At 36.1% G+C, this 24,962-nt stretch overlaps 1 protein-coding gene across 1 annotated transcript in view; it reads left to right on the top strand.

Annotated features, from left to right (window-relative positions):
* Positions 1-24,962, top strand: part of LOC150092515 (AP-2 complex subunit alpha-like) — a 440,587-nt gene that overhangs the window by 221,185 nt on the left and 194,440 nt on the right. Inside the window, exon 11 of the mRNA XM_090414707.1 lies at positions 20,123-20,219. Coding sequence (XP_090270833.1) covers positions 20,123-20,219 — 97 coding nt within the window. The remainder of the gene's footprint in view (positions 1-20,122; positions 20,220-24,962) is intronic.

Genomic DNA, 24,962 nt, shown 5'->3' with positions numbered 1-24,962 from the left:
TTTGGTTTAACCAATAAGAATACAATTTGGTCGGCTAAATCCCAAATTGCCAGCCCATCCTCGTTCATTCAGTATCAAAGTAGATACCCAACAGGGTGCACCACGAGAAGGTGAGGATTGGACATTAGGTCGGAAGCCCTGGTCGGTTCTCCGCATTCCTTTAAAGGCTATATGGAGTTCTCCTCTCAGTTATACAGCTTTGACCCTTAAGCACCCCCTTAAGTGTTTAAGCAACACTTCCAGTTAAATTGTTTCAATTTAACTTTGCTTACACATTATTTAATGCTAATGACCTCAAGTCCCTTTCTAATCTCGTCATTTTTGATGATTCTATCATTAATACCATCTATTTTACTTGCCTGTCTTCTAACAGATAAGCTTAGATGTTGAAGGTTATTCATGTCTTATTTTTAATGGTATTAACAACATTAAACGGACCGTTTTATATATAAAAAAAGATGTTTTAACTTATGTTTCACTGAATTTTAAATTGGCATCATCAGGGCACAACAAGCATGTATACACGACAGCGAGTAGGTGAAACAATACAATTGTAATGGACAAAAGATCTAAAGTTCTAATTTGGCACCTTCTAATGTTGTAAAAAAATATATATTGCAGCTATGTGGGAGTTCTTAAGGTAAGTCACTCAAATTTTTGGCAAATTAATGCAACCATATTTGTTCAGGTTAGCAGAATTCTTCATAGCCATGGCTGTCTCAAAAAAATATTTCGGATCTGTAATGACTTCTGAATGGCGCATTAGTTTTCTTCCATCTAATCCTTTGTGAAGGGGTTTCCAAAGCAGTAGTGCACCCAGAGGAGGGGGGGGGGGGACAAAGGGCCCTGGCATCCCCCAAAGGAAAAGAAAAAAAAAACACAAGAAAATTTTCCAAAAATCTTTTCCTAATTAAAATTCATTTTTTTTATTTGTTGTGTCGTGTCTTCTATTTCTATACTACTTATGAATTAGTGGTCACATAAGGTGATAATGCCCTATAGCTCTCGGGAATCATGGCTGCTGTGAACACAAGGCGAACGAAGTAGTGCTCAGGTGGACCGAGTGTTAAAATTATTTTTATCCGTTCAACTCTTCTCCCCCAAGATTAAATTCTGAGTGTGCCACTAGTTCAGAGTGTGGTCTGCCAGTCCTGCCTTGCCATAGTAATGGTAGTGAATGTATTTTTTTTATGTTCTTCTAGGCAGATGTTAACAGATCATCCTGTCTGTCCATAGTAGGCTAAGTCACAGTGACAAACTTCATACACATGCTAAAGGTGAAGTTTATCGTTAGGAGAGTGGATCAGTTGCTAATTTAACATGAGGTTTGAATGTGGTGCAAAGGCAGTGTTTTATTATACTATGGCTATCTTTTCTGATGTACCTCTGACATAGGGAGTAGGAATGGTAATGTTGTGTTATTGTGTATTAGAGGTATAGTCTCATACCTCTCTCTTCCAGTACTTTCCTCCATCTTTCCAGTTTAGCTGCCGCTTCTTCTCTTGACTATGCACACAGCAAGATGTCATCTGCATATAACATTGTCCAATGCACGTCTTCTCTCACCTCCTGCATCACAGTATTAAACAGGAAGAACGGACTTAACGTTGACCCTTGATTCAAGCCAACTGTCACTTGAAAACTTTGTCTGTCCCAGGCAGGTCCGAACTCTTGTCTTCACATTTCTGTATATCTCCTGCACCAACCTGACATATTTCTCAGTACTTTCTTCTCCCTCAGAAGAAAGTACCGAGAGAGGAAAATGCCTCCAGACTTCTTGCCTTGGCACTCTATTGTACGCTTTCTCCAGATCAATAAACACCAGATGTAGCTCCCGTTGCTTCTCTTGAAACTTTTCCATCATCTGCCGTAACCCAAAGATAGCATCTGTCATTAATCGACCAGGCATGAAGCCAAATTGTTCCTTTGCAATCTCCACCTCCTTTCTCAATCTTCCATCAAGAACCCTTTCTAGGATTTTCATTATGAACATCAACTTTATTCCTCTGTAATTCTTAGTCTTGTGCATCCCCTTTATCCTTGTAGATGGGGACAAGAGTACTTTCCCTCCATTCCTTGGGTATATTTTCCTGTTGGCAAACTTTCATGAACAGGTCCCACAGCAGGTCAATTCCTCTTCCTCCAGTGCCTTCCATGCCTCCACTGGGGCATCAGCACTTTCAAAAAAAAAAGCCCTAACAATTTGCTCCAGTAAGCAGGCACTGAACAAAAAATATGAAATTATTAGCCAACAAATGTTTGTTTAAAAAAAAAAAATGGCTACAATAAAAAAAAAAACATTTCAAAAGATCCTCCAGAAAAATATCATTAAAAAAAAAATTACAAGAATGCCATACCATACAGTAGGGCCATGTCAAAAAGAATAGAACACTAAATAAATACAATATTAAGCAACCTTCTAACCTGTAAAATTAAGACATTTACTCAGCTCATCCAAAGATCCTCTTCCATACTTTGTCCATCCATGTTTACAAAATTCAGTGTACCTACCTTACATAGGGGAAACAGGGTGTGCCATCCCAATAAGGAAAGATAAACATAAACACCACATTAAATTTCTCCACTATGGTAAAACAGGCTTGTCATACCATGCGGTGCTGTAACGATGGCGTGGCGAAAGAGGCATCAGCCACGGGCACAACTAGGTTTGGGGTGCAAAACATTAAAAATAAATAAATATAGATATAAAAGTCTGCTATTTGAATTGTATTTTTAAATTTCGGCAATACGCTGCTTTAGATACAAATTCTGCAACTCATTTTGATGGGGTTAATAGTAAGTATTTAACATATTGCATTTAGTAAAATTTAACTTGTTACATTTTTGGGTTGGGCACAAGTTACACTTGCCACATGTGCTTCATACCCTTGTTACTGTACTGATACCATGCACTTCAAACATGCCACAGAATTAACTGGAAAGGCAACGAGTTGCTACACTGCACCAAAACCTGGTTTGAAAGAAAGTTCAAAGAAGCCTGTGAAATGCTTGAAACATCATCCACATCTAAACAAGAATGATGGATTAATAATTCCAAGAATCTGGAAGAACCTATCTTCAACCCATATAGCATCCAGAACTCCAAACAAAACAAAACCTTAATATGAGATGACTTTAAAAATTGTTTAATGTAGTTCTGCTATAAAACTTATCATCAATATATTATTATACTGATATGTCATCATCATAGTTTATTCACAAAATGATACAATATGAAAAACAAAAAGAGATTTACATTAAAAATGTAATTTTTAATGTAAATCAATAAAATAAAGATTGCAAATTATGGTCTTCCAAGTCTCTATCCTGAGCTAACTGGCAGATGTCACAGTTTTACAGTTCAGCCTATTGATGGTTTCACAGATTTCTTACCAAAATTGTGCATGGTCTTCCTCTATGGCAGTGAGTCTTAACCTTTTTAGTGATCGGCACCCCCTTGAATCTAAAAATAAGTTCTCGCACTCCCTTGAAAAATGTTTCTATTTCTTTATTTAGGAAATTACATCTATTGCAAGATAATTTATTTATTGAAAAATAAACACATATATTTACATATACATACAAAAACAATATCTCAATTTTTAATAGCTTTGTTGTTGTTTATTCATAATAATACTTTTGAAGCGAGGCTCCTTTTTTGAAAGAGCCATGCGTAAGTCATCACTCGCATTTAAGCGATTTCTGGCTTTTGTTTTTATATGCAAAAGTGATGAAAATCCCATTTCACACAGGTAGGTGGTGGCAAATGGTAAAAGTGTCTGCAATGCTGCTTTTGCCAGCTGTGGATAAGGTTCTGTGTACACCAGAATTGTTCTAAGCCCAGTTTTTCAAATGCCATTTGAATATGTGCATTGGCTCATATTTCAATAAGATCGTCTTTTATTAAATAGCTGTCGTCTATCGAATCTGGGTCAAATAGAAATGGATCCAGTATCCATCTCTGAACTTTGCTAATATTTCCCGTGGTAAAATACTCAATTGTTGGAGGTGTATTGCAATTTCAGGTATAATTATTATTTTCTTATTTTCCAGAACGATTGAATCAAGCAAAGGAATGTTTTCAAAATTCCATTTTCAACTTGACGTTTCCAAATTTAATGTTTGTACTCAGAGTATGCAAACACGTGCATGTATCAACCAGTTTCTTATTGTACTGCATGTGCTGGTAAGTGTGATGCGCTGAGGCAAAGGTAGAGAGGGTAGGAGTGGGAGTCCCAAAAGTCGACGTAGCATTTGCTAGTTTCTCACAGGCGGTCAGGTGGTAGTTTCCATTGAAAATTTAGAAACTTCTCTCGCACCCCTGGAAATGCTTTCTCACACCACCAGGGGTGCACACACCCCAGGTTAAGAACCACTGCTCTATGGTGATTACCATTTTCTGGTTTGTACAGGATGAGGAATTCCAAAAAGGGTGTGACTTCAGGATATCAAAGTTTGATGTCCAAGGTATCTGAGTTGTACTTTTTTTTACTATATTGACAAGTGGGTCTTACTTATCCCAGATTTAGCACAGCAGATTATTAGAGCCAGTCACCCTATATGTGGATATTAAATGATTATGAAAGGAATCGAAACAATATCAGTTACTTCCACACAGACTTGTCTTAACTGTTGATGCAGTTACTATGAATACCAAGGATCAAAACCTTCCAGGAAGTTCTTGGTTGAATAAAGGTATAAGAAAGTGTGATCAAATTAAATTATGGAAATCTAATCATATCTTCTCAACATATAACCTATGGACACTCAAGAAAACTGGAAAATTTTTTGAGCTACTTAGAGCAGAAAGTCAGCATAGACATCTATATAATAACATAGATGGAGAATTGACAGTCATGAAGTGAATGAAACATCAGCTGACAAAAAAAATGGAGATTTTTTTAATTCAGCAAACGATGATGGGATTGGAATAATACTCAAAGAACTGGCAGAAAAAGTAACATCAATTGAAAAAGTGTCTGAAAGAATTCTTCTCATAATCACAAATACCAACCCAAAACCGACAGTAATATCCACATATCCTACAGAATGTGCTTCACTAGAAGACACCTGTTATAAAGACCTTTCTGAAGCTGTCATGAACGTCCCAGTCCACAGTGTCACACTCATTGGTGATTTTAATGCCCAAATTGGTAAAGACATTGCCAGTACTACTAAAAACATGGTAAATATACTTATCATGAAACTACAAATAACAATGGACATTCTCTTATGAATTTCTGCAGTATCCATAACATAGTAATCACCCAAACCAAATTTCCCTCCAAAAGGAAGACTATGGATCTGGGAACATCCAAATGTGGATCAGATCAATCACTCAACTGTCGAGCATATAATACTGTTGAACTAAACTCTGACAACAGAATAATCGGTGCTCACATTAAGCTTTCACTAAAAGCTTCTAAAAATAACAGGCTTACAAGGAAACAACACAACTGCGACAAATTAAACTTGGAAATTGCAGCATCTTTCCACAGCACATTAGAAGATAATATGGAAAACAATCTTAAAGATCTAGTTAATGAAAAGTATAAAGGTATCATTGAAGCAATAAACATAACATCCAACAAAATTCTTGGAAACAGCAACAAAAGAGACTTGGGAAAAATGGATTATCCCTGAAACTGAAAAAATATATAGATGAAAGAAATAAAGCAAGGAAACTACCATTTAAACAGGAATGAAATAAAGATAAACTAGACATTTTAAATAACAAGGTCATTGATCAGAGACAAAGAAAATCAAATAAATACTGTAAGGAACTTGAAAATTATAATAAAACTGGAGATACCAGAAACACTTTTCAAATGATAAGCCATATCTGTCATCACAAAACAAAAATTGGAAATATTGTCACACATGACAAAAACAGTAGACAGCTATCAGTAAATTTGAACTTCATGAAAGAATGGAGAAACTACTTTCAAGAATTACTGAATGTTGATAATCCCAAACATTCAAGTCTGTTTGAATCATAGAATCAGTTAGCAGACCTGCATCTAACCACTGCTCTACTAATAAATTGTGAAGACTTCACTGAAAAGGAACTAAAATAGCAATAGATCAAACAAAAGCAGGAAAATCCTCAGGGATTGATGGATCAGAGCAGAAGCTTTCAAAAATGCTGGGTATAACACATTCCAATCTCCTTGCCATAACAAATCAAGTATTAAACACTGGATAATACCTCAACAATGGAAACAAGGGCTTATTGTCCCTATACCAGAAAGGACCGTCTTAATAGAATGGATAGCTACAGAAGTATTACATTGCTATCAACAGTTAAAATCTACAATAGGATGATACTCAATAGAACCTTACTCAACACCACTTTTAAGAAGAAAAAAAATCTGGATTTCTAAAAAAAAAAAATGATGTACAATAGAACAGATACATTGCATCAGAAGAATCATAGAAGGTTCACGTGATAAAAACTAACCACTCATTTTAACCTTTATAGACTTCAAAAAAGCTTGACTCCAATAATAGAGAAGTCATGTTTAAAACACTCGACTTCTTTGGTCTATCCTCAAAAATCATACAAGCAATCTCAGCACCTTATAAAGATTACAATGGTACAGCAATCTTTAAAACAGAAACATCCAAATACTTTCCGGTGACAACAGAAGTCCTGCAAGATGATGTACTAGCACCTAATTTGTTCTTGGTATGCTTAGACTACATCTTCTGGACCATGAACACAGAAGATCTTGATTTTAACATTAGAGCATCCACCCACACCATGCAAATAACTGATCTTAGCTCTGCTGACAACAACGTACGTACTCATTGATACAGAACCAACAAATGCACAAAAACATCTGTCTACTAGAGGCACAGGCTAAACTTATTGGTCTGCAGATCAATATCTGAAAGTCCAAATAATACAGAAAATGATATTAGAAAACATAAATAGCTGGCTCTAGTCTTCCATAACAAACTGCCCCATTTGGAAATCATCATCATTAATATCATTACAGATAAAATTAAGACTATACCATGCAACCAGTATATCCATTAAGTATAGTTTCTGGGAAAATTCCCATGTTACTCCTCTTAAACACTATTAATATAATTATGGCTATTATAGCCTGTTTTTGTTTAGGAGTGTCCCTTTATTTTAATACATTGGCTAACATTACTCAAAAAAAGGGGCGTGTGTGTATATATATATATATATATATTTTTTTTTTTAGGGCATTATGGGTGAGTATAGAAGGCAATTATGGCAGAATAAAAGAGGTGGAAAAATTTTGTACATACCTTGTTTTTGGTTCTATGATGCCTTCCAATTCCAAGATCCTGCTGAAGGTTGTTTATAAACGGGGGGGGAGAGAGAAGGAACATGGAGGTGTGTTTTGACGCGGGAAATAAGTTTGGAAACCCTGGGTTACTATTAATAATATAATATATATATATATATATTTGTTTAGGGCCGAATTTTTTGTAGGGGGGAGAGGGGAGGGGACGAAGGGGAAGGGTATCCTTATGTGGAAACTGGGACGGGTTAACGGGGTGTGGACCATTTTGGTCGTCGTCTGACCATCATCGGAACCTTGTCGGAATGAGTGTAAGGCTATGTCAAGGCTGCAAGTTGTATCTCTATCATCGCCAGATATCCATCTTCTTATATGGTTCTCAAAACTACACAATAAGCACCAAAAAAAAAAAAAAAATGCACATATAATTAATTCCTTTGGAACTACATATCTCAGAATGATCCTTGCTGTTTTAAGGATACTTGTGACATAAGACTGAATGATATATTTGGTTAATTAAATATCTTTCTTGTGTTTATGCATATATCATTCAGAATGATCCTTGGATAATATACTTGGATGGACTGATATGTATGAAAAGTTTATTTTATTTTGTGAATTAATTTTTAATTTTGTGTGTGTGTATATTTTTTAAAAAAAAAAAGAATTGAATGACTAGAACCGCGATTTAAGTAAAAAGGTTTTAATATAAAAACACTACTAGTTTCGGCTTGTAACAGCCTTCATCAGTGTGTGTGTGTGTGTATATATTTTGTTTAGTAATTTTTATTATTTAGTTTTTTTTCACCAGAGGTCAAGCTATGGTAAATGATTAACAAAGTATTTAGATTAATCTTACTTTTGTGTAGTGTCATGTAGCTTGTATCCTGTAGGTACGTATGTTTTCCTGATGATGACCTCAATACAGAGGTCGAAACGTTGAATATTATTTTCTTAATTATAAGTAATTATTCCAACGTGTTTTTGTCTCTATAAATTCTTCACTGGAGTGTTTAAGGGTCAAACTGTATAACTGAGAGGAGACCTCCAGCAGGGATTCTCAACCTGTGGTACGCATACCATTGGTGGTACATCTAATATCCTGAATTAAATATAGTGGTACGCCACTGGAAAAGGTTGAGAACCCCTGCTTTAAAGGAATGAGGAGAACCAAAAAGGGCTTCTGACTTTAATGTTCAATCCTCACCTTCTCATGGTGTATCCTGCTAGATACCTACCTGGATACTGAACAAAATGAGGGGTTGACTGGCAATTTGTGATTTAGCGAACCAAATTGTATTTTTATTGGCTTAAACCACAAATAAAATTATGGTACAACATTGCAAAACTTCATGCTGGCTGAGGCATTCATTTCCCGGTTAAACAAATAAGCCCCCCCCCCCCACACACACACACACGTTCTTTTTGCCAGAGAACAGTGTGGCAGCTGAAAGTCAGCTGCTGTAACAAATCCTGAAACACACCTCAACTCATCATCACCAGAGTTCAAGATCAGTACTATTAACATAAGAATCATGAATTGCAAAGAAATGGAGCTGGCTGAGGAATTGGGTCAGTGCCAATTACTAATTTTTTAAACACTCAACATAATCAGGGTGACTGAAACAAGGAAAGACAAAAACTGAGATCTTTCTAAGCAGTAAATACAAAATATTATATTCAGCCAATGTTCACCATATGGGGTTTCTCCCAATTTTCTCCATTTGTTCCCTTAGGACCAATTGAGGTTGTACCCTCCAATGAGTAACTTCTAAGTTTTTTTTTTTGACTGTAGATTTGAGTGTGTTCACTGGACTGGTTTGCAATGTTCTGAGGGATGAAAAACCAGAGTTTAAAGCAGAAAAAACCCTCTACTCCCATATGAGACCAGCTAACTCACCTTTAGTTGAGACTAGATAACGGTTCCTCATGTCATAGCCGGGAATGAAACCCAGGTCTTTCTGACCTAAGGGCTTTGTCTCTACCAACTGAGCATATGGAAACTCTATGCAGCCAAATAAAAACCGGGGAAAAGGAATAGCTATAGTATTCAAACTAAATACAAGGCTAATCTTCTTGAATGCCAGTCGATATCAAGTAGTGATGTGAGCAAATATCGGAATGGGGAACTGGACAATGAGACTTATTTGTGCCTATGTGGTCTCGCAGAAGATTCTACTAAGGTAGAAGTGGACGGTTTTGGGAATTTAGAGAACTGACACAATGAAAAAAAGGTTGGTTCTTACTGGGAATCCAAATAGCAGAGTAGGAAATGATTGTCAGAAATATTTTGGAAAAATTGGAAGAAAAGAGCAAATACCTGTTAGATTTCTGCTCAGCACATGGACTGGTTAATACGTGACACCATGTAACAACATAGAAATGTGCACAAATTTACATGGAGACAAGAGGCAAGGAATAAGAAAGTCTCATTGACTATATTATTGTTGATAGTGATGCTTTTTTACTGGTGCAGGACACTAGAGTGTACAGAGGATTAGAAATCGGAAGTGATCATTTAGTCTTGAGCAGGATAAAATTGAATTTCATATTGAAAAGAAGAACATGTAAGAAAGTTTTAAAGTGAATAAAAGTTGAGCAGCTCTCAGATGTGAACTGTAGACTAAAATACACAAACATTCAAGAAAAAATGAAAGCGTTTGAAAACATGAGCCAAATATTGGAGATTCATTGGCAAATCTTGAAAAAAAAAACTGATTGATTCAGCCAAAGAGGCATGTGATGAGGATAGAAAAATCAGAACTCCATAGTCAACACAGGAAGTTAAAGATGCAGTGAAGGAAAAGAAGAAAGCATATTGAAATTTCTTGCCAAATAAGTCAGCTTATTTGCCAGGAGCAAATAATAATGGCAAATACCTGTTGGATTTCTGCTCAGGACATGGACTGGTTGTTACTAACACAATGTTCCAACATAAAAATCATTGTGATCTTCGCGAATACAGAGACAAATGTAAGTAAGCTAAACAAAAGTCGTGGGAAAAGTCTGGTAAGACAAATGTAAGAAAGCTAAACAAAAGTCGTGGGAAAAGTCTGGTAAGAACGTAGAAAATATCACGAAGGTAGCAAAATATTCTGGAGGCTGTTGAAAAAAAAAAAAGCTCAGAAATGGAGGAAGTAGTTCTAAAAGGAATTAGAGATGATAAAGGTGACATGAAAATGGGAGAAAAAGATATCCTTGATGTATGGAGTAATTAGTTCCAAAAATTGCTAAATTTTTCAAAGTGATAGCACAGTAGTAAAAAAAAAAACTCAATAGGCATGCAATCAGGAATACGTATCCATACTTGAAGTGGAAAAGCTATCAAAAGTCTAAAATGTGAAAAGCAGCAGAAATAGATGACATTTGATGAGAAATGCTCAAGTATGGAGGTATAAAAGTCTTACAGTGGCTGCACTTCATAGTTCAGAAGACCTGGACAGAGGGATGAATTTCAGATGACTGGAGTATAGCTCTCATGGAACCTATATACAAAAAAGGGAAATAAAACAATGTGAGAATTACAGAGGTATTTCTCTACTGAATGTTCCTATTAAGATTTATGCAAGTATACTTGAGAAACGGTTGGAAACGGAGAAGGATTGTGGAAGGGAAGCTTGGTGAAGAACGATCTGGATTCAGGCCAAATAAAGGCTGTCAGGATCAGATTTTCACTTTATGACAAATAGTTGAGAAATTATGGGAATACAACAAATATTATTTGTGAAACCTCCAAGGAGTCGAAGACTCATCGCGGGAGGACACCCACTATACAACTGTCTCCACCACTACTACCAATCGTCTCCATCAACGCCATCTACAGCCCACCACCACAACTAGTATTTTTTGTCTGTAAATTGCGTGTGTTCTGAACGGCCGATTTGTCTGTATGCAGGATGAAAAACCAGTTTACGGAGAAAAAATCTTGCTACCTCCATATGAGATCGGCTAACTCACCTTCAATTGAAAAAGTCTGCATAAAGATTCCTCCCATCATAACGAGCATCGAACTTAGGCCTATTCCAATTGAAGAGTGCAATGTGGCGTCGTTCTTCCATTTGCACTACGGAGGCTCTTAAGATGTATACTTAAGTTTTGTGGACCTGCAACAGACATATGACAAGGTGCCAAGAAAGAAGCTATTCAAAACACTACAGTTATATGGTGGCAATGGAGCATTATATCAAGCAATACTTAGTTTTTATTTGAGTTGGAAGTCAGCTGTCAGAATTGAAGGAAGTACAGGAAGATGGTTTAACAATAAATCTGGTTTCAGACAAGGATGTGCATTGTCTCTGTTCTTCATTATCTATCTGGATCACATTACGAAGGAAAGTGGTATTAAACCTGATTACAAAATTGGAGATGTTAATCTCAGCTCTTTACTTTATGCAGATGTTATACTTTTAAATAAATACTCTACAAATCTGCAAGATTCTCTTGCTAAATTGAATAGCATGATATTAGGAAAGAGTTTGACATTGTTGACATCCAACAATGTGTTTTCAGAGCTAATCTCAGCTGGTATGGTCACTTAAACAGAATGGAGAGGAAAGATTAGCATACAAGTGTTCTCTGTCAGGTAGGGAGGAAAATGACCCAGAGGAAAATCAAGAAAAGTGTATTGATACAATAGAAAGTGCCTTAGAAGACAGCAATATAAGATCTGATAATGTTGGAGTCTTGACAGATAAAAGATTGATTTGGAAGAAATTTGTTGATAGGAAATTAGTAATGATGCAAGTTCTTCATGTAGTACTATCATATCCTGTACACCCCTTGAGGGTGCATGTCAGGAATATGATCATGAAATTCTTCACTATGAATGTTGACCACTGTGTGTAACCTTAGAAGAAAGAAATAGCAGCATACTCCTCATTTGGTCATAATTTCCTGCTTTCTGGTTCAGCATTTCACCTTTTCTGAATAGAACATTTATAAATTTAGCTACTTCCCAAGTGGGTACGGTATGATCATTGTTGCCAGCTGGAAGTAAGAATTGTTACGTCTAACTGAAATACCCTCTTACGCTATAATTAAATCTAACACTCTTTGACTTCTGTTTGAGTTCTGTTACATGCTACTTGAGGACATCGTCTTTCAACAGATCAATAAATTCAGTGTCATTCTTTTCATTGAGATTTTACTGCTCTGGGCCAGACTGTGTCCCGTACTCCTATGATTTGTCTTAGTTTAGAGATCTGCAGCCATCCATTGTGAAGAACACAAATCTTACATTCAGTACTATGAATCAGGACAGTGTGGCTTAGCAGAACATACTGTCTCGGCTAAACATAGTTTTTATAGATAATAAATTTACTTCATGTGAGTTTAAGTTTCTAAGTTTTTGTGTATTATTAATATTGTCTGTGTGTGTAGGTGATTTGTTATGTCTTCTCAAAAAAAAAAAAAAAAAAAAAAAGATTGAGCAACAAAGTGTAACATCTGCAGGGTGATTTGGGTCTTGCAACTATCAGTGATAAATATAAACTACTCAAATTGAGGGGGGGGCTGTCTTCGAATCCCCCAGTTAAGGATGAATGGTCGCAGAGGAATTACTGGTTACACACCTGGGCAGAGTACAGAGGTGGGGTGGATTTCCTTTGTCTTTCTGACAGAAAGAATGAGTGAACCAGAGGTGAGATGTGAAACTTTAATGGAAAATGTTTAATCTGAAAGATACTTTCCTTCAGTTTTAAATACTGATAGCAGCTGCGCCCAAAGATGATGATTATTATCCATGGAGTCCAAAGACTGATTGCGGGAGACCCAAACTATCCACACAATCTATCATACCTCTCCTTGAATCCATTAACAGACAAAGCATTCATAACCGAATGCTTTGTCTGTTAAAAAAAAAAAAAAGCATTCATAACTGACTCTGGCAACCCATTCCATTCATTCACCACTCTCCAAGCAAAAAAAATCTAGTTCTCATACCCCTACTGACCAACCTTTATTCAACTTCCAGGGATGACCCCTTGTTCTGGTCTCTAGCCAAGTGCTGAAACATTTTCCCTGTATCTATCCTATAAAATGCTTTAAGCAACTTAAATGTTTCTATCATATCCTCTCTTTTTCTCCTATCAACCAATTTCTGTAATCCACACACCTTCAATCTATCCTCGGCCACTTACCATCTTGGTCACTCACCTCTGAATCCTCTTCACCACTTCCTCATCCCCAAGAAACCCCAGGGGCCAGACTTGAGCACAGTAATCCATTGTTGGTGTATCAATGCCTTATTTCTACTAGTTAATGTGTTCTTCACTAGCCGAGTAATCTTATGGGCTAATTTAGCAACCTTAACAATATGTCTTCTAAACTCTAACTCTCTGTCTACTACCACCCCTAAATCTCTAGCTTCATCTATTTCCTGGAGTATAGTGTCATCAATGTGATACACAGCTTGTAATCTGTTTATCCCGAAATGCATAACTTTACATTTCTCGACATTAAACTGACACCCATTAACTTTTGCCCATACTTACAGCCTATTTAAATCTTCCTGCAAGCTCTCCACATCGCCTTGATTAACTATTACTCTACCTAATTTTGCATCATCAGCAAACATTTGAATATTTCCTTTCAGGTTATTTTCTATATTATTTATGTACAAATTAAACAGCAAAGGCACTGAACCTTGTGGCACACCATTAGTCACCTGTTTTTGCCTTGATTATGCTCCTCCATATACCCTTTTTGATCTCTCCAGCAGCCACCCTCTTATCCACTTAACCAATGTCGTATCCATCTCCATTTGTTCTAATTTGCATAACAGTGTTCCATGTGGAATTATGTCAAATGGCTTTGCAAAATCATCATGTAACTATTTCCTTTATCCAACTCAGCTATTACTCTGTTATAACAAGTTAGTAAGTTACTGAGGCATGGCTGACCCTTCACATAGCCAGGTTGATCCTCATAGAGTCTTATTTTTATTTACTCATTCTTGAATTCTCTTTTCTACCAATTTTTCTAGTACTTTTACCACCATGGCTGAGATACTGATTGGTCTATAATTTGCTACTCTAGTCTTAGAGCTCCCTTATGCAAGTGAGTTATTCTGTCCTCTTTCCTCTACCTTGGAACTCTACCAGAGCTGAGACTTAAATTAAACAGCTTAGTCAAAGGCATTGCCAGTTCCCTTGCACATTCTCGCAAAACCCTAGCTGATATCCCATCTAATCCCATAGCTGTATTTACATTGAGATCCTGCAATATCCTAAGAACCTCCAATTCATGCACCTCTTTTTCCACATTAGTGTCTGTCACATAGGTTAAAGCAGTAACCTCACTAGGACAATATATGTTTGCAAAGTGGTCACTCAGTAAATCAACTATTTTATCTGCTTCTGTCTCTTTGTGACCATCATCATTCATTAAGGTTAATCTTCCATAGTTATTCTTCTTCTTACTTGCCACATAACGAAAGAACTCTGGGATTTCCTTTGGCCTGCTAGGCTAAATTCTTCTCATAATCTGATTTTGCATTCCTTGCTATGTTAGTCACCTTTCTTGCTTGAGCCCCTTTTTATTATTCATGAGTTTACATATAACTCCTACCTGATTAACCGTCCTTACCCTAGGTATACAATTTAATACTTCTTCCTCTAAATAACCCTTAACTATATCCCATGCACTACTGACATCCTCCTTACCCTGCAGTATTTTATGCCATGGTACAGATTTAAAATTTTTCCTAATTATATCATAATCACCTGTGTAGTTTCACAAATACCCCTTCTTGATAGAATGTTGCTCATGTTTTACAATAACCCAAGTCAAGACCTCGTGGTCATTTTCACCAATTGAAGGCAATGTCGTCACTTGGGTTATAGATAGCTCTTCTGATTCTGTGACTAGGTCCAATACTCTCCCATCCCTAGTCTCCTCCATCACATGCTGCCTTAAGTAAATATCCCTCAGCAGGTGTATAAATTCTTTTTCCTTCTTGCCATGTGATCTTTCTTCCTTCCAGTCTATATCTCCATAGTTGAAGTTCCCCAAAATAATCACTCGACCTGTACTCATTGTACCAATTTGGTGATGCATGTCTTCCAAATCATGGAAGTCCCTTGCCTATAGCAACAACCAACTGTGTATTTTCTTATTGGTCTTAATCTCACACCAGATTGCTTCAAATGAACAGCTACCCTCCTGCCTGACTCCTTATTCATTTTGGTTGAATTTATCTGCTATTATCAGCAGTACTCCCCCCCCCCCATCTTCTCTATCTTCCCTGAAAATACTAAACCCTTTGCATTCAATCCCTGTAACTACATCATCTGCTGTTAGCCAGGTCTCACTAATGTGTGTAACTTTTGGCGAGGTTGCACTAACCAGCCAAAAATTCCTCCTCTTGTTTACCTAGATTATCTAAAAGATGCTCATAAATGCAACATAGCTAGCTCCACCTTTGCAACGAGTTGCCCTGGTGTTGTACCACCTTAACCCAGTCCTGAAGATACTTTCAGGCGCAAACTTTGTTTGCTCACACTTGGATAAAGGATTAAACTAAATTTATTATACTCTAACCAAGTGAAAAATACTTTCCAACATCTTTATCTAAATCCAGAGTAAATTATTAAAAAAGGGTGGCACACCAATTGGCAATTCCTATAGGTGGAGATGACCTGCTAATGCTTCTGCCTGATATCTCCACTTGGCCCTGGCTCCCACTGAAGAGACCTCAATAAAGGTCGAAACTAGTCTGGGTAGTGGCCCTTCCCTTAATGCATAACATTAGACATATCCGCAAGGAGATGTGTTTTGCATTATAGGAGATACTGAGATAGGAGTGTTGGTAGCTTGCTCCACCTTTGCAACGAGTTGCCCTGGTGTTGTACCACCTTAACCCAGTCCTGAAGATACTTTCAGGCGCAAACTTTGTTTGCTCACACTTGGATAAAGGATTAAACTAAATTTATTATACTCTAACCAAGTGAAAAATAAACTTCCAACATCTTTATCTAAATCCAGAGTAAATTATTAAAAAAGGGTGGCACACCAATTGGCAATTCCTATAGGTGGAGATGACCTGCTAATGCTTCTGCCTGATATCTCCACTTGGCCCTGGCTCCCACTGAAGAGACCTCAATAAAGGTCGAAACTAGTCTGGGTAGTGGCCCTTCCCTTAATGCATAACATTAGACATATCCACAAGGAGATGTGTTTTGCATTATAGGAGATACTGAGATAGGAGTGTTGGTAGCTTGCTCCACCTTTGCAACGAGTTGCCCTGGTGTTGTACCACCTTAACCCAGTCCTGAAGATACTTTCAGGTGCAAACTTTGTTTGCTCACACTTGGATAAAGGATTAAACTAAATTTATTAATGCAACAAACACTTCAACTAGGAAATCAAGCAATTTCCTACTCTTGCATGAAACGTACTGTAAACTTTATGGAGTTATCATTACTTAGGTATACTGGGCAAGGTAAGATTTTTTTTTTTGTGAAAAAAGATAGTGAAAGCATAAAATGTATGAACTTTGTAGGATGGTGTAAGTAAAATCAGGTTAAATTAAAAAGTAGTGTTGTAAAAAGTGCCAAAATTATGTTGTAATTATTAACTTAGTTAATTCATTATATGCTGAATGAATCTTATATGGCAAAAGTGTTTGCCATGGCATCTTGCCACTCTGAATTGACAAGGAATTATAAATTTGATGTTAAATTGAAGTTACCTGAAGGTGTTAAATTTGTGTTTTGTGAAACAGATTACATTAAATCAAGTTAGCTTTGTTGTGATAAACTCATTAGTTGAATTTACTGTTCTAAATTAAACTTTTCAGACCTTAAGATATTTAAGTTATGTACTCCATATTACTATTATGTCACACCTTCAAGGAGTCTAAGTACTTGTCCAGGGATGGTATGCTACTCTACTGCATGCAATTTGTCTCTACTACCACTCAATCCACCAACTACACACGCACAGACAATGCCATCTGTTGCATACCACCTTTTGTTTGTACTTTTGTCTGTAAATTTGGTATTCTCCTGTGCAGTTTGCATCTATGTGAGATAAAATACTCGTTTCCAGGAGAAGAAGAAAAAAAAAAAAAAACCTTTTTTGGCTACAGTGCTCCCATATTTTCAATTGGAAAGGACCCAAATTCTGGTCCTTCCCAATCAAAACTTTTTCATGTACTTTTTCATGTACAGTACTATCATTATCCTGTACACCCCATGAGATACATGTCAGGAATTTGATGATGTACCGTTGTTCTTCTAATTATGCATTTTAAACTTAACTTTTAATTTAATATTAACAATATTAATTTTTAATACAAATCAAATTATTAGTAGATAAAATTTGTTGATAGTGATATCATCATGCTGGTCCAGGATATAAGAATGTATAGAGGATTTGAAATTGGACATGAGCATCACTTAATACTAAGCACGATAAAAATGGATATCACGTTCAAAAGAATAGTATGTAAAAAAAGTTTTAAAAAGAATTAAAGTTGAGCAGATTTTACAGGTAAATTGTAGACTCAACTATACAAACATTATTGAAGAAAAAATTAAACCGATTGAAAACAAGAACCAAGCCTTTGAGTCTGTGGCAAATCAGAGAAGACCTTGATTGATTCAGCTAGAAAGGTATGTGGTGAAGGTTTATGCAAAGATAGAAAAATAAGAACACCATGATGGACACAAGAAGTTAAAGCAATCCTGGAAAAGAAGAAAGCATACCAAAAGTTCCTAGCAAATAAGTCAGCAGATGCCCTAAAAGAATCCAGAGAAGAATTTAAGAGAGCTAAACAAAACTCATGGGAAGACTTTGGTAAGAGTATGGAAAATAAATATCAGGAAGCTGGCCAAATGCTCTAGAAGCTATTGAAGAAGCCTTGAAATGGAGGAAAGAGTGCTTTAAAAGGAATTAAAGATGATAAAAGGTGACATGAAAACTGAAGATAACTATATCCTGGATGTCTGGAGTAATTACTTTGAAAGACTGTTAAGTGACAGAACTAGAAAATTTTCAAGAGGAATGCACAGTGGAGTACATATCAGTACTGAGGTAAAAAAAAAAAAAAAAAAAAAAAAAAAAAAAAAAAAAAAGCCATCGAAAACTTGAAATGTGGAAAGACGGCTGGAATAAATAATATTTGACCAGAAATGCTTAAGTATGGAGGTATAAAAGTTTTGCAGTGGCTGCACTACATAATTCAGAGGGCCTGGTCAGACTGTTGAATTCCCAATGATTTGAGTAGAGCTCTCATAGTACCACCCAACTATAAAAATGGGAGTAGAAAAGCCAAAATAGAAATTGTCAAGATCAGATTTTTCACTTTAAGACAATGATTTGTACTTAAATTTTGTAGATCTGGAAAATGCATACAAGAAGGTACCCAGGTTCAAAATGCTCAATTATATGGGTGAATGGAAGAACATTATACAGAGCAATACATAGTTTACATTTCAGTTGTAATAGTTATTTCATAGTCTGTATTTCATTTTTAGAATTGAAAGAAATACAGGAAAATGGTTTGATGTAAAATCAGGGATAAGACAATGATGTACATTATCTCGATTCTTACTCTCTATGTGGATCACATTATGAAAGAAAGTGGCACTAGTCCTGCTATTAGAATTGGAGATCTCAAACTTAGCTCTTTTCTTTTTTGCATATGTTGTACTTCTAAACACATCTAATACAAGTCTCCAGGATTCTTGAACTAAATTGAATAACAACTGTCACAAATTTGGCATGAAAATCAGCAATAAAAGACCAAAACTCGGAAAATAGGCAGGAGCATAGAAAACTTCAACTGCATTCTGAATGAAGATCCTATTGAACAAGTAAAATATTTCAGCTATTTAAGCACAGTTTTATAGTGAAGATGGCAGGTTAAATCTGGAAATAGACATCATAATAAGCAAAGCTGGTATGGTGGGTACCCAGCTGAATAAATTTATATGGATATACAAGTATACAAGCAGTGCTCAAACCGGAGTGCAGATCTCCCACAATGAGTCTTGTGACTCTAATGAGATACTTATATAATAGTAACTAATTAGATTGGTGCACACAATCTTTTGAAAAAAAAAACTTTACATTTCTTCTTCATATATTTTAGATCAGAAACAATTAGAGCCTCCATAGCTTGGTCGGTAAGACCTGGGTTTGATTCCCATCCATGATGCGAGGAACGTTTATCTGGTCTCTTTTGACTAAAGGTGAGTTAGCCAGTCTCATAGGGAGGTAGAGGGTTTTTTCACCCGGAAACTCTGGTTTTCATCCCTCAGAACACCTTTTTTCACCTGGAAACTCTGGTTTTATTCTCTCAGAACAGGCAAACTGGCCCGGGAACACACATGGATCTACATTAAAAAAATACATATTTAAAACAAAAATCCCTCATTGGGAGGGCTCAGCTAACCCTAAAGGACAGATGAGGAAAATTGGGTGAATTCCACATAACATCAGAATTAATTTTTACATCAGTGTTATAAGAAAGTTAAATTTATGTTACATGAATTAGTTGAGGAATCAGCTTTAATAATTGTTGCTATACTAGATTCAAGTCATATGCATGAATTGAATGTCAAATATTGTCACTTTAACATGCTCATAGCATGTGCTTTAAATATGCTATGAAATGGCAGGACATGCTGTTGTGTTTTTCAAAATAGATGTTAGCCATCTCATAAGAAAATTAAGGCTGCTGTGATATAATTGTAGTGATCCATGTACAGATAAGATTGGTGAATTGTCAATCTATTTTCCTCTTTGAAACATTTCAGTCTTGAAATACAAAAAAGTTGAATTTAGCAAATTGATGTTACTTTACATATTTCTTGATAAATTCATTATTTTCTTTTCAGGTATCTTGCTTTAGAAAGTATGTGTTTGCTGGCTACATCAGAATTTTCTCATGAAGCAGTAAAGAAACACCAAGAGACCATTATAAATGCTCTGAAGGTGAGGGTAATTATTGGATAACATTTTTTGTATCTTCTGAAACACATGGAATATGAAAACATAAAGCAACTGTTTGTCATAAATTGTTTTAAGGGAACGCTTGTACTAGACATACATACATTTATAGATACTTATATGGCTTACACGTGCAGAAAAAATAATTTTATTCAAAAACTTGGATATATTTCATCCAGTGTAACAGACATCATTGGGGAGAAAGACTGTAATTATGTAAGATGAATAATAAGAATGAGTCGTAGCATGTGCTTACTAGCTTGTCTCATTCACAGCTGAGTTCTGACAGGATTATTGGAGGAACAATTATAAAAGTTTGTGCAGATTACTGTTAACTGTTATTTTTTATTTATTTTTTAAATCACATCCCAAAACCTGGAGATTGGCATACTGTCAGTATTTAAGGTTTGGACAATTTCATGTTTTCAAGGAAAAGATTCTCAAATTTGAACCTGCTGGATTGAAGAATCTGTCTGGATCTAAAGAACAATGTGCCCTAGTGTCAATAATATGAGAAGCAAGGCCAGACTTCATAAGAAAGATTCTGGTGATTGGACCACTATTTATTAAGATAAATAACAATAAAAAACAAACCCAACAAGTTTCGTAAATCATTTGACTTACATCTTCAGGGGTCAAAGGTAACAAAGTTTAAACACAAGAAATGAGAAATTACTCAAAATAGTTCATTTTATGCAATTGTGGCTGTCTGTTTAAATTAAATATCCGAATGTAGATTCAGTGCAATGCTAAGTTTGAACAATGCAGGATGCTGTCATGTTCTGTTGTTCACATTCACATTGTGTGAGGTCTGACTTGGGTATATTTTTTTATCAATGCTGACCAAACGTGGTGTAGAATTAGGCCCTGGTTTTTGTTTGCATTGCATTGGAATTCTAAGCATGTTTGCAGCTTTTTTAAATTTCCTTATGTAACAATTTTTTTCAATGAGACATGTTTGTTTTTTGCCAGAATACATTATCGCCGGTGGAAGTTGTATGGTATGTTAGGCCTGATTTGTGTTCTCTTCTTTTTTGCACGTCTTTTTGGTGTTCGTTCATACGAATTTCTCCTGATCTTCCCATCTGGCCTACGTAGCAGATGCCACAGGAACAATGAATTTTATAACTAATTATAACTAGTGGTTGCACTCAAGGAGTTGGTAGGTCATTCATCCTCATATATTTAAAAAAAAATTTTAAAATACACAACACTTCATAAACAAAATTAAAAACATCGCCCTCAATGACGAAGACATTAGTCGGATTTGATGGAGCTGCTCTTTTCGTGAATGACCCAATCAGTGACAAAATTCTTCTCATACAGAACAAACAAATTGATATTATTGCGCTCTTTGCCCATGTACTTTGCTTTAGGTATTTTGTGTGACAAAATAATTTCAATCTGCAAAAAAGAAGGTACAGCCATGGATTCACCACTTTTCTGCCCTTATAGCTAACTTTTACATGTATGACTTTGAGCAAAGAGTTCCAAATTCAGCAAATCTAAAGCCCGAACTGTGGGTCAGATATGTTGATGATATACATTGATTGCACATGAGCAGTACAAAGCACAAACCAGAAGGGTAACTAGCAGTGTTGCCAATTTAGCATTTTTGAAGCTAGATCTAGCTCTAAAAATTTTAATCTAGCATCTAGCTCTAAATCTAGCAACTAGTTTCCGCTCTTTTTAGTTGTTGAAAGTTTATTTTCCACTTGGTTAGAGTATAATAAATTTAGTTTAATCCTTTATCCAAGTGTGAGCAAACAAAGTTTGCGCCTGAAAGTATCTTCAGGACTGGGTTAAGGTGGTACACACCAGGGCAACTCGTTGCAAAGGTGGAGCAAGCTACCAACACTCCTATCCTAGTATCTCCTATAATGCAAAACACATCTCCTTGCGGATATGTCTATTGTTATGCATTAAGGGAAGGGCCACTACCCAGACCGGTTTCGACCTTTATTGAGGTCTCTTCAGTGGGAGCCAGGCCCAAGTCGAGATATCAGGCAGAAGCATTTGCAGGTCATCTCCACCTATAGGAATTGCCAATTGGTGTGCCACCCTTTTTTTAATAAATTACTCTGGATTTAGAGAAAGATGTTGAAAGTTTATTTTCCACTTGGTTAGAGTATAATAAATTTAGTTTAATCCTTTATCCAAGTGTGAGCAAACAAAGTTTGCGCCTGAAAGTATCTTCAGGACTGGGTTAAGGTGGTACACACCACATCAGGCGCAAACTTTGTTTGCTCACACTTGGATAAAGGATTAAACTAAATTTATTATACTCTAACCAAGTGGAAAATAAACTTTCAACATCTTTCTCTAAATCCAGAGTAATTTATTAAAAAAGGGTGGCACACCAATTGGCAATTCCTATAGGTGGAGATGACCTGCAAATGCTTCTGCCTGATATCTCGACTTGGGCCTGGCTCCCACTGAAGAGACCTCAATAAAGGTCGAAACCGGTCTGGGTAGTGGCCCTTCCCTTAATGCATAACAATAGACATATCCGCAAGGAGATGTGTTTTGCATTATAGGAGATACTAGGATAGGAGTGTTGGTAGCTTGCTCCACCTTTGCAACGAGTTGCCCTGGTGTGTACCACCTTAACCCAGTCCTGAAGATACTTTCAGGCGCAAACTTTGTTTGCTCACACTTGGATAAAGGATTAAACTAAATTTATTATATATCTTTTTAGTTGTTTTTATAACTTACTGTTAAAGAAATTGTTTTAAAAGTTTTCCAGATATTCACATTTGATAAGGAATTGTATTGTACGTTTGGTGTGCGAGCATCGTACACGTTTCAAATGCATGATGTCAGTCAGTCACGTGGCCCAACAGTCTGCCATTTTTGTCGCCTTAAAGTTGATAGCACCACTACAAGTTAGTCTTTGCACAGTGTTCTGGTTTGTAATTACGATAGCAAGTGGGAAGTTTTCAAAAACTGATCGTCGTAATTTGTTGCAATAAAGAGCTGTATACCCTTCTTCAAAAATGAACAAAGAGAAAAATAAAGCTTACAAGCAAAAATTTAGGAGGGTGCGGTTGCAAATGGGAATGTTTAGTAAATGGTTGTGTGAAGTTCCTGGTGACGCTACAAAAGGCCACTAAGTTTTGCAGATGTGATATAGCTGCTAAATATTGTCAGCTTGTAAAGCATAGCGAAACTAAGAAACATCTTACTGCAGTTTCATATAAGGCTGTTCCTAATATGTTACAAATATGCTTGTGAAAAAAGTCTGATGAGACTGCGAACTTTGAAGATAGGTTAGCATAATTTCTTTGTTGTCACTCATCATTCAATAGTTGCGATCATCTAGTAGATATTTGTAAAAATATCATCTCGGACAGTCAAATTATGCCAAAGGTAAAAATGCACTGAACTAAGTGCTCTGCAATTGTAAAGAATATTCAAAGTGAGCATTTTGAAGAAGATCTAATTGCGGACATTGGAGATGAAAAATTTCAGCTTGCTAATAGATGAATCGAATGATATCACAGTGCATAAGATTTTAGGAACGGCCATCATTTATTATAGCAAGAAATTCAACAAAATTATGCATACATTTCTGAACATGGTGGTTCTAGAAAAGTGTGATGCTAGTGGTATTGTGGCTGCACTGAAAAAAGAGCTCTTGACCAAAAAACCGGACATTAAAAATCTCACTGCAATTGGTACAGACAATACCAGTGTTATGGTTGGTGTCAATAATAGCGTTTACGAACAACTGAAGGCATATATTCCCTTCTTAATTTTAATTAGATGTGTATGCCATTCATTACAACTGGCAATGTCTCACACTTGTGCAGAATCTCTCCCAAGAAAATTAGAATTTTTAGTTGCCGAAACATAAGTGGTTTTCACATTCTTCTTCAAGACAAGCAGCATACAAAGAGCTGTATCAAACTATCAACAAAAATGATGTTCCTCTGAAAATTGTAAGCAACTGTGCAACGAGATGGCTCTCCATTGAACTTGCAGTAGACAGAATTCTCAGCCAGTAGTTGGAATTAAAAACTTGCTTCGAAGTTGTGAGTGTTCACTGAGAAATGTTACAAAGTTCAGATTTTGTGGGAGATGTACAAAGATGAAAGGAATCTGTTGTACCTTTTATTTTTGCATCCTGTTTTAGTTCAAGTTCAGCAAGTTAACAAAATTTTCGAATCTAACAGTGCGGATAAGATGAGATTATTTGAAGACCTTTCTCGTCTGATTCACTCTATTGCTAATATGTTAGTGCTACCATCATCCACAGTCGACCTCGAGTCAGAGATTGATGACTATTTGGATCCCAATCCAAATCTTGGTTACAGATTTGAAAGAAAAATTTCATAGTTGATGATACAAAAGAAAATAACTCAAAATGATGAGCGAAATCTTAGAAGTAGGAGCAAGACAGTTTCTTCTTGGTCTCTTCAAACAGCTAAAGCAAAGGTTGCCTGAAAACTTGAATATTTTTAGAATGATGTCTCTTTTTCTGTTGACAATACCCTAAAACTTATAAAAGAACCTGTTACTCCCATCTTAGAAATAATGCTGAAAACAGAAAAAGATGTTACTGCTGCTGAATACCAGTACAATACTATCCACTTAAATAAATGGACAAATATAGAAAACACTGAGCTATTCTGGACTGAAGTACAAGAATATAAAGATGCATCTGGTATGAATCCATTTAAAGAAATTGCTCAGTGTGCAATAAATTTATTAATACTGCCAAATTCT

Source organism: Typopeltis vanoorti, chromosome 25 (assembly GCF_054136105.1).
Source record: "Typopeltis vanoorti isolate ZY-2024b chromosome 25, IOZ_Tvanoo_1.0, whole genome shotgun sequence".
NCBI classification, from domain to species: Eukaryota; Metazoa; Arthropoda; class Arachnida; order Uropygi; family Thelyphonidae; genus Typopeltis; species Typopeltis vanoorti.
This window is presented reverse-complemented; position numbering and strand designations above follow the sequence as displayed.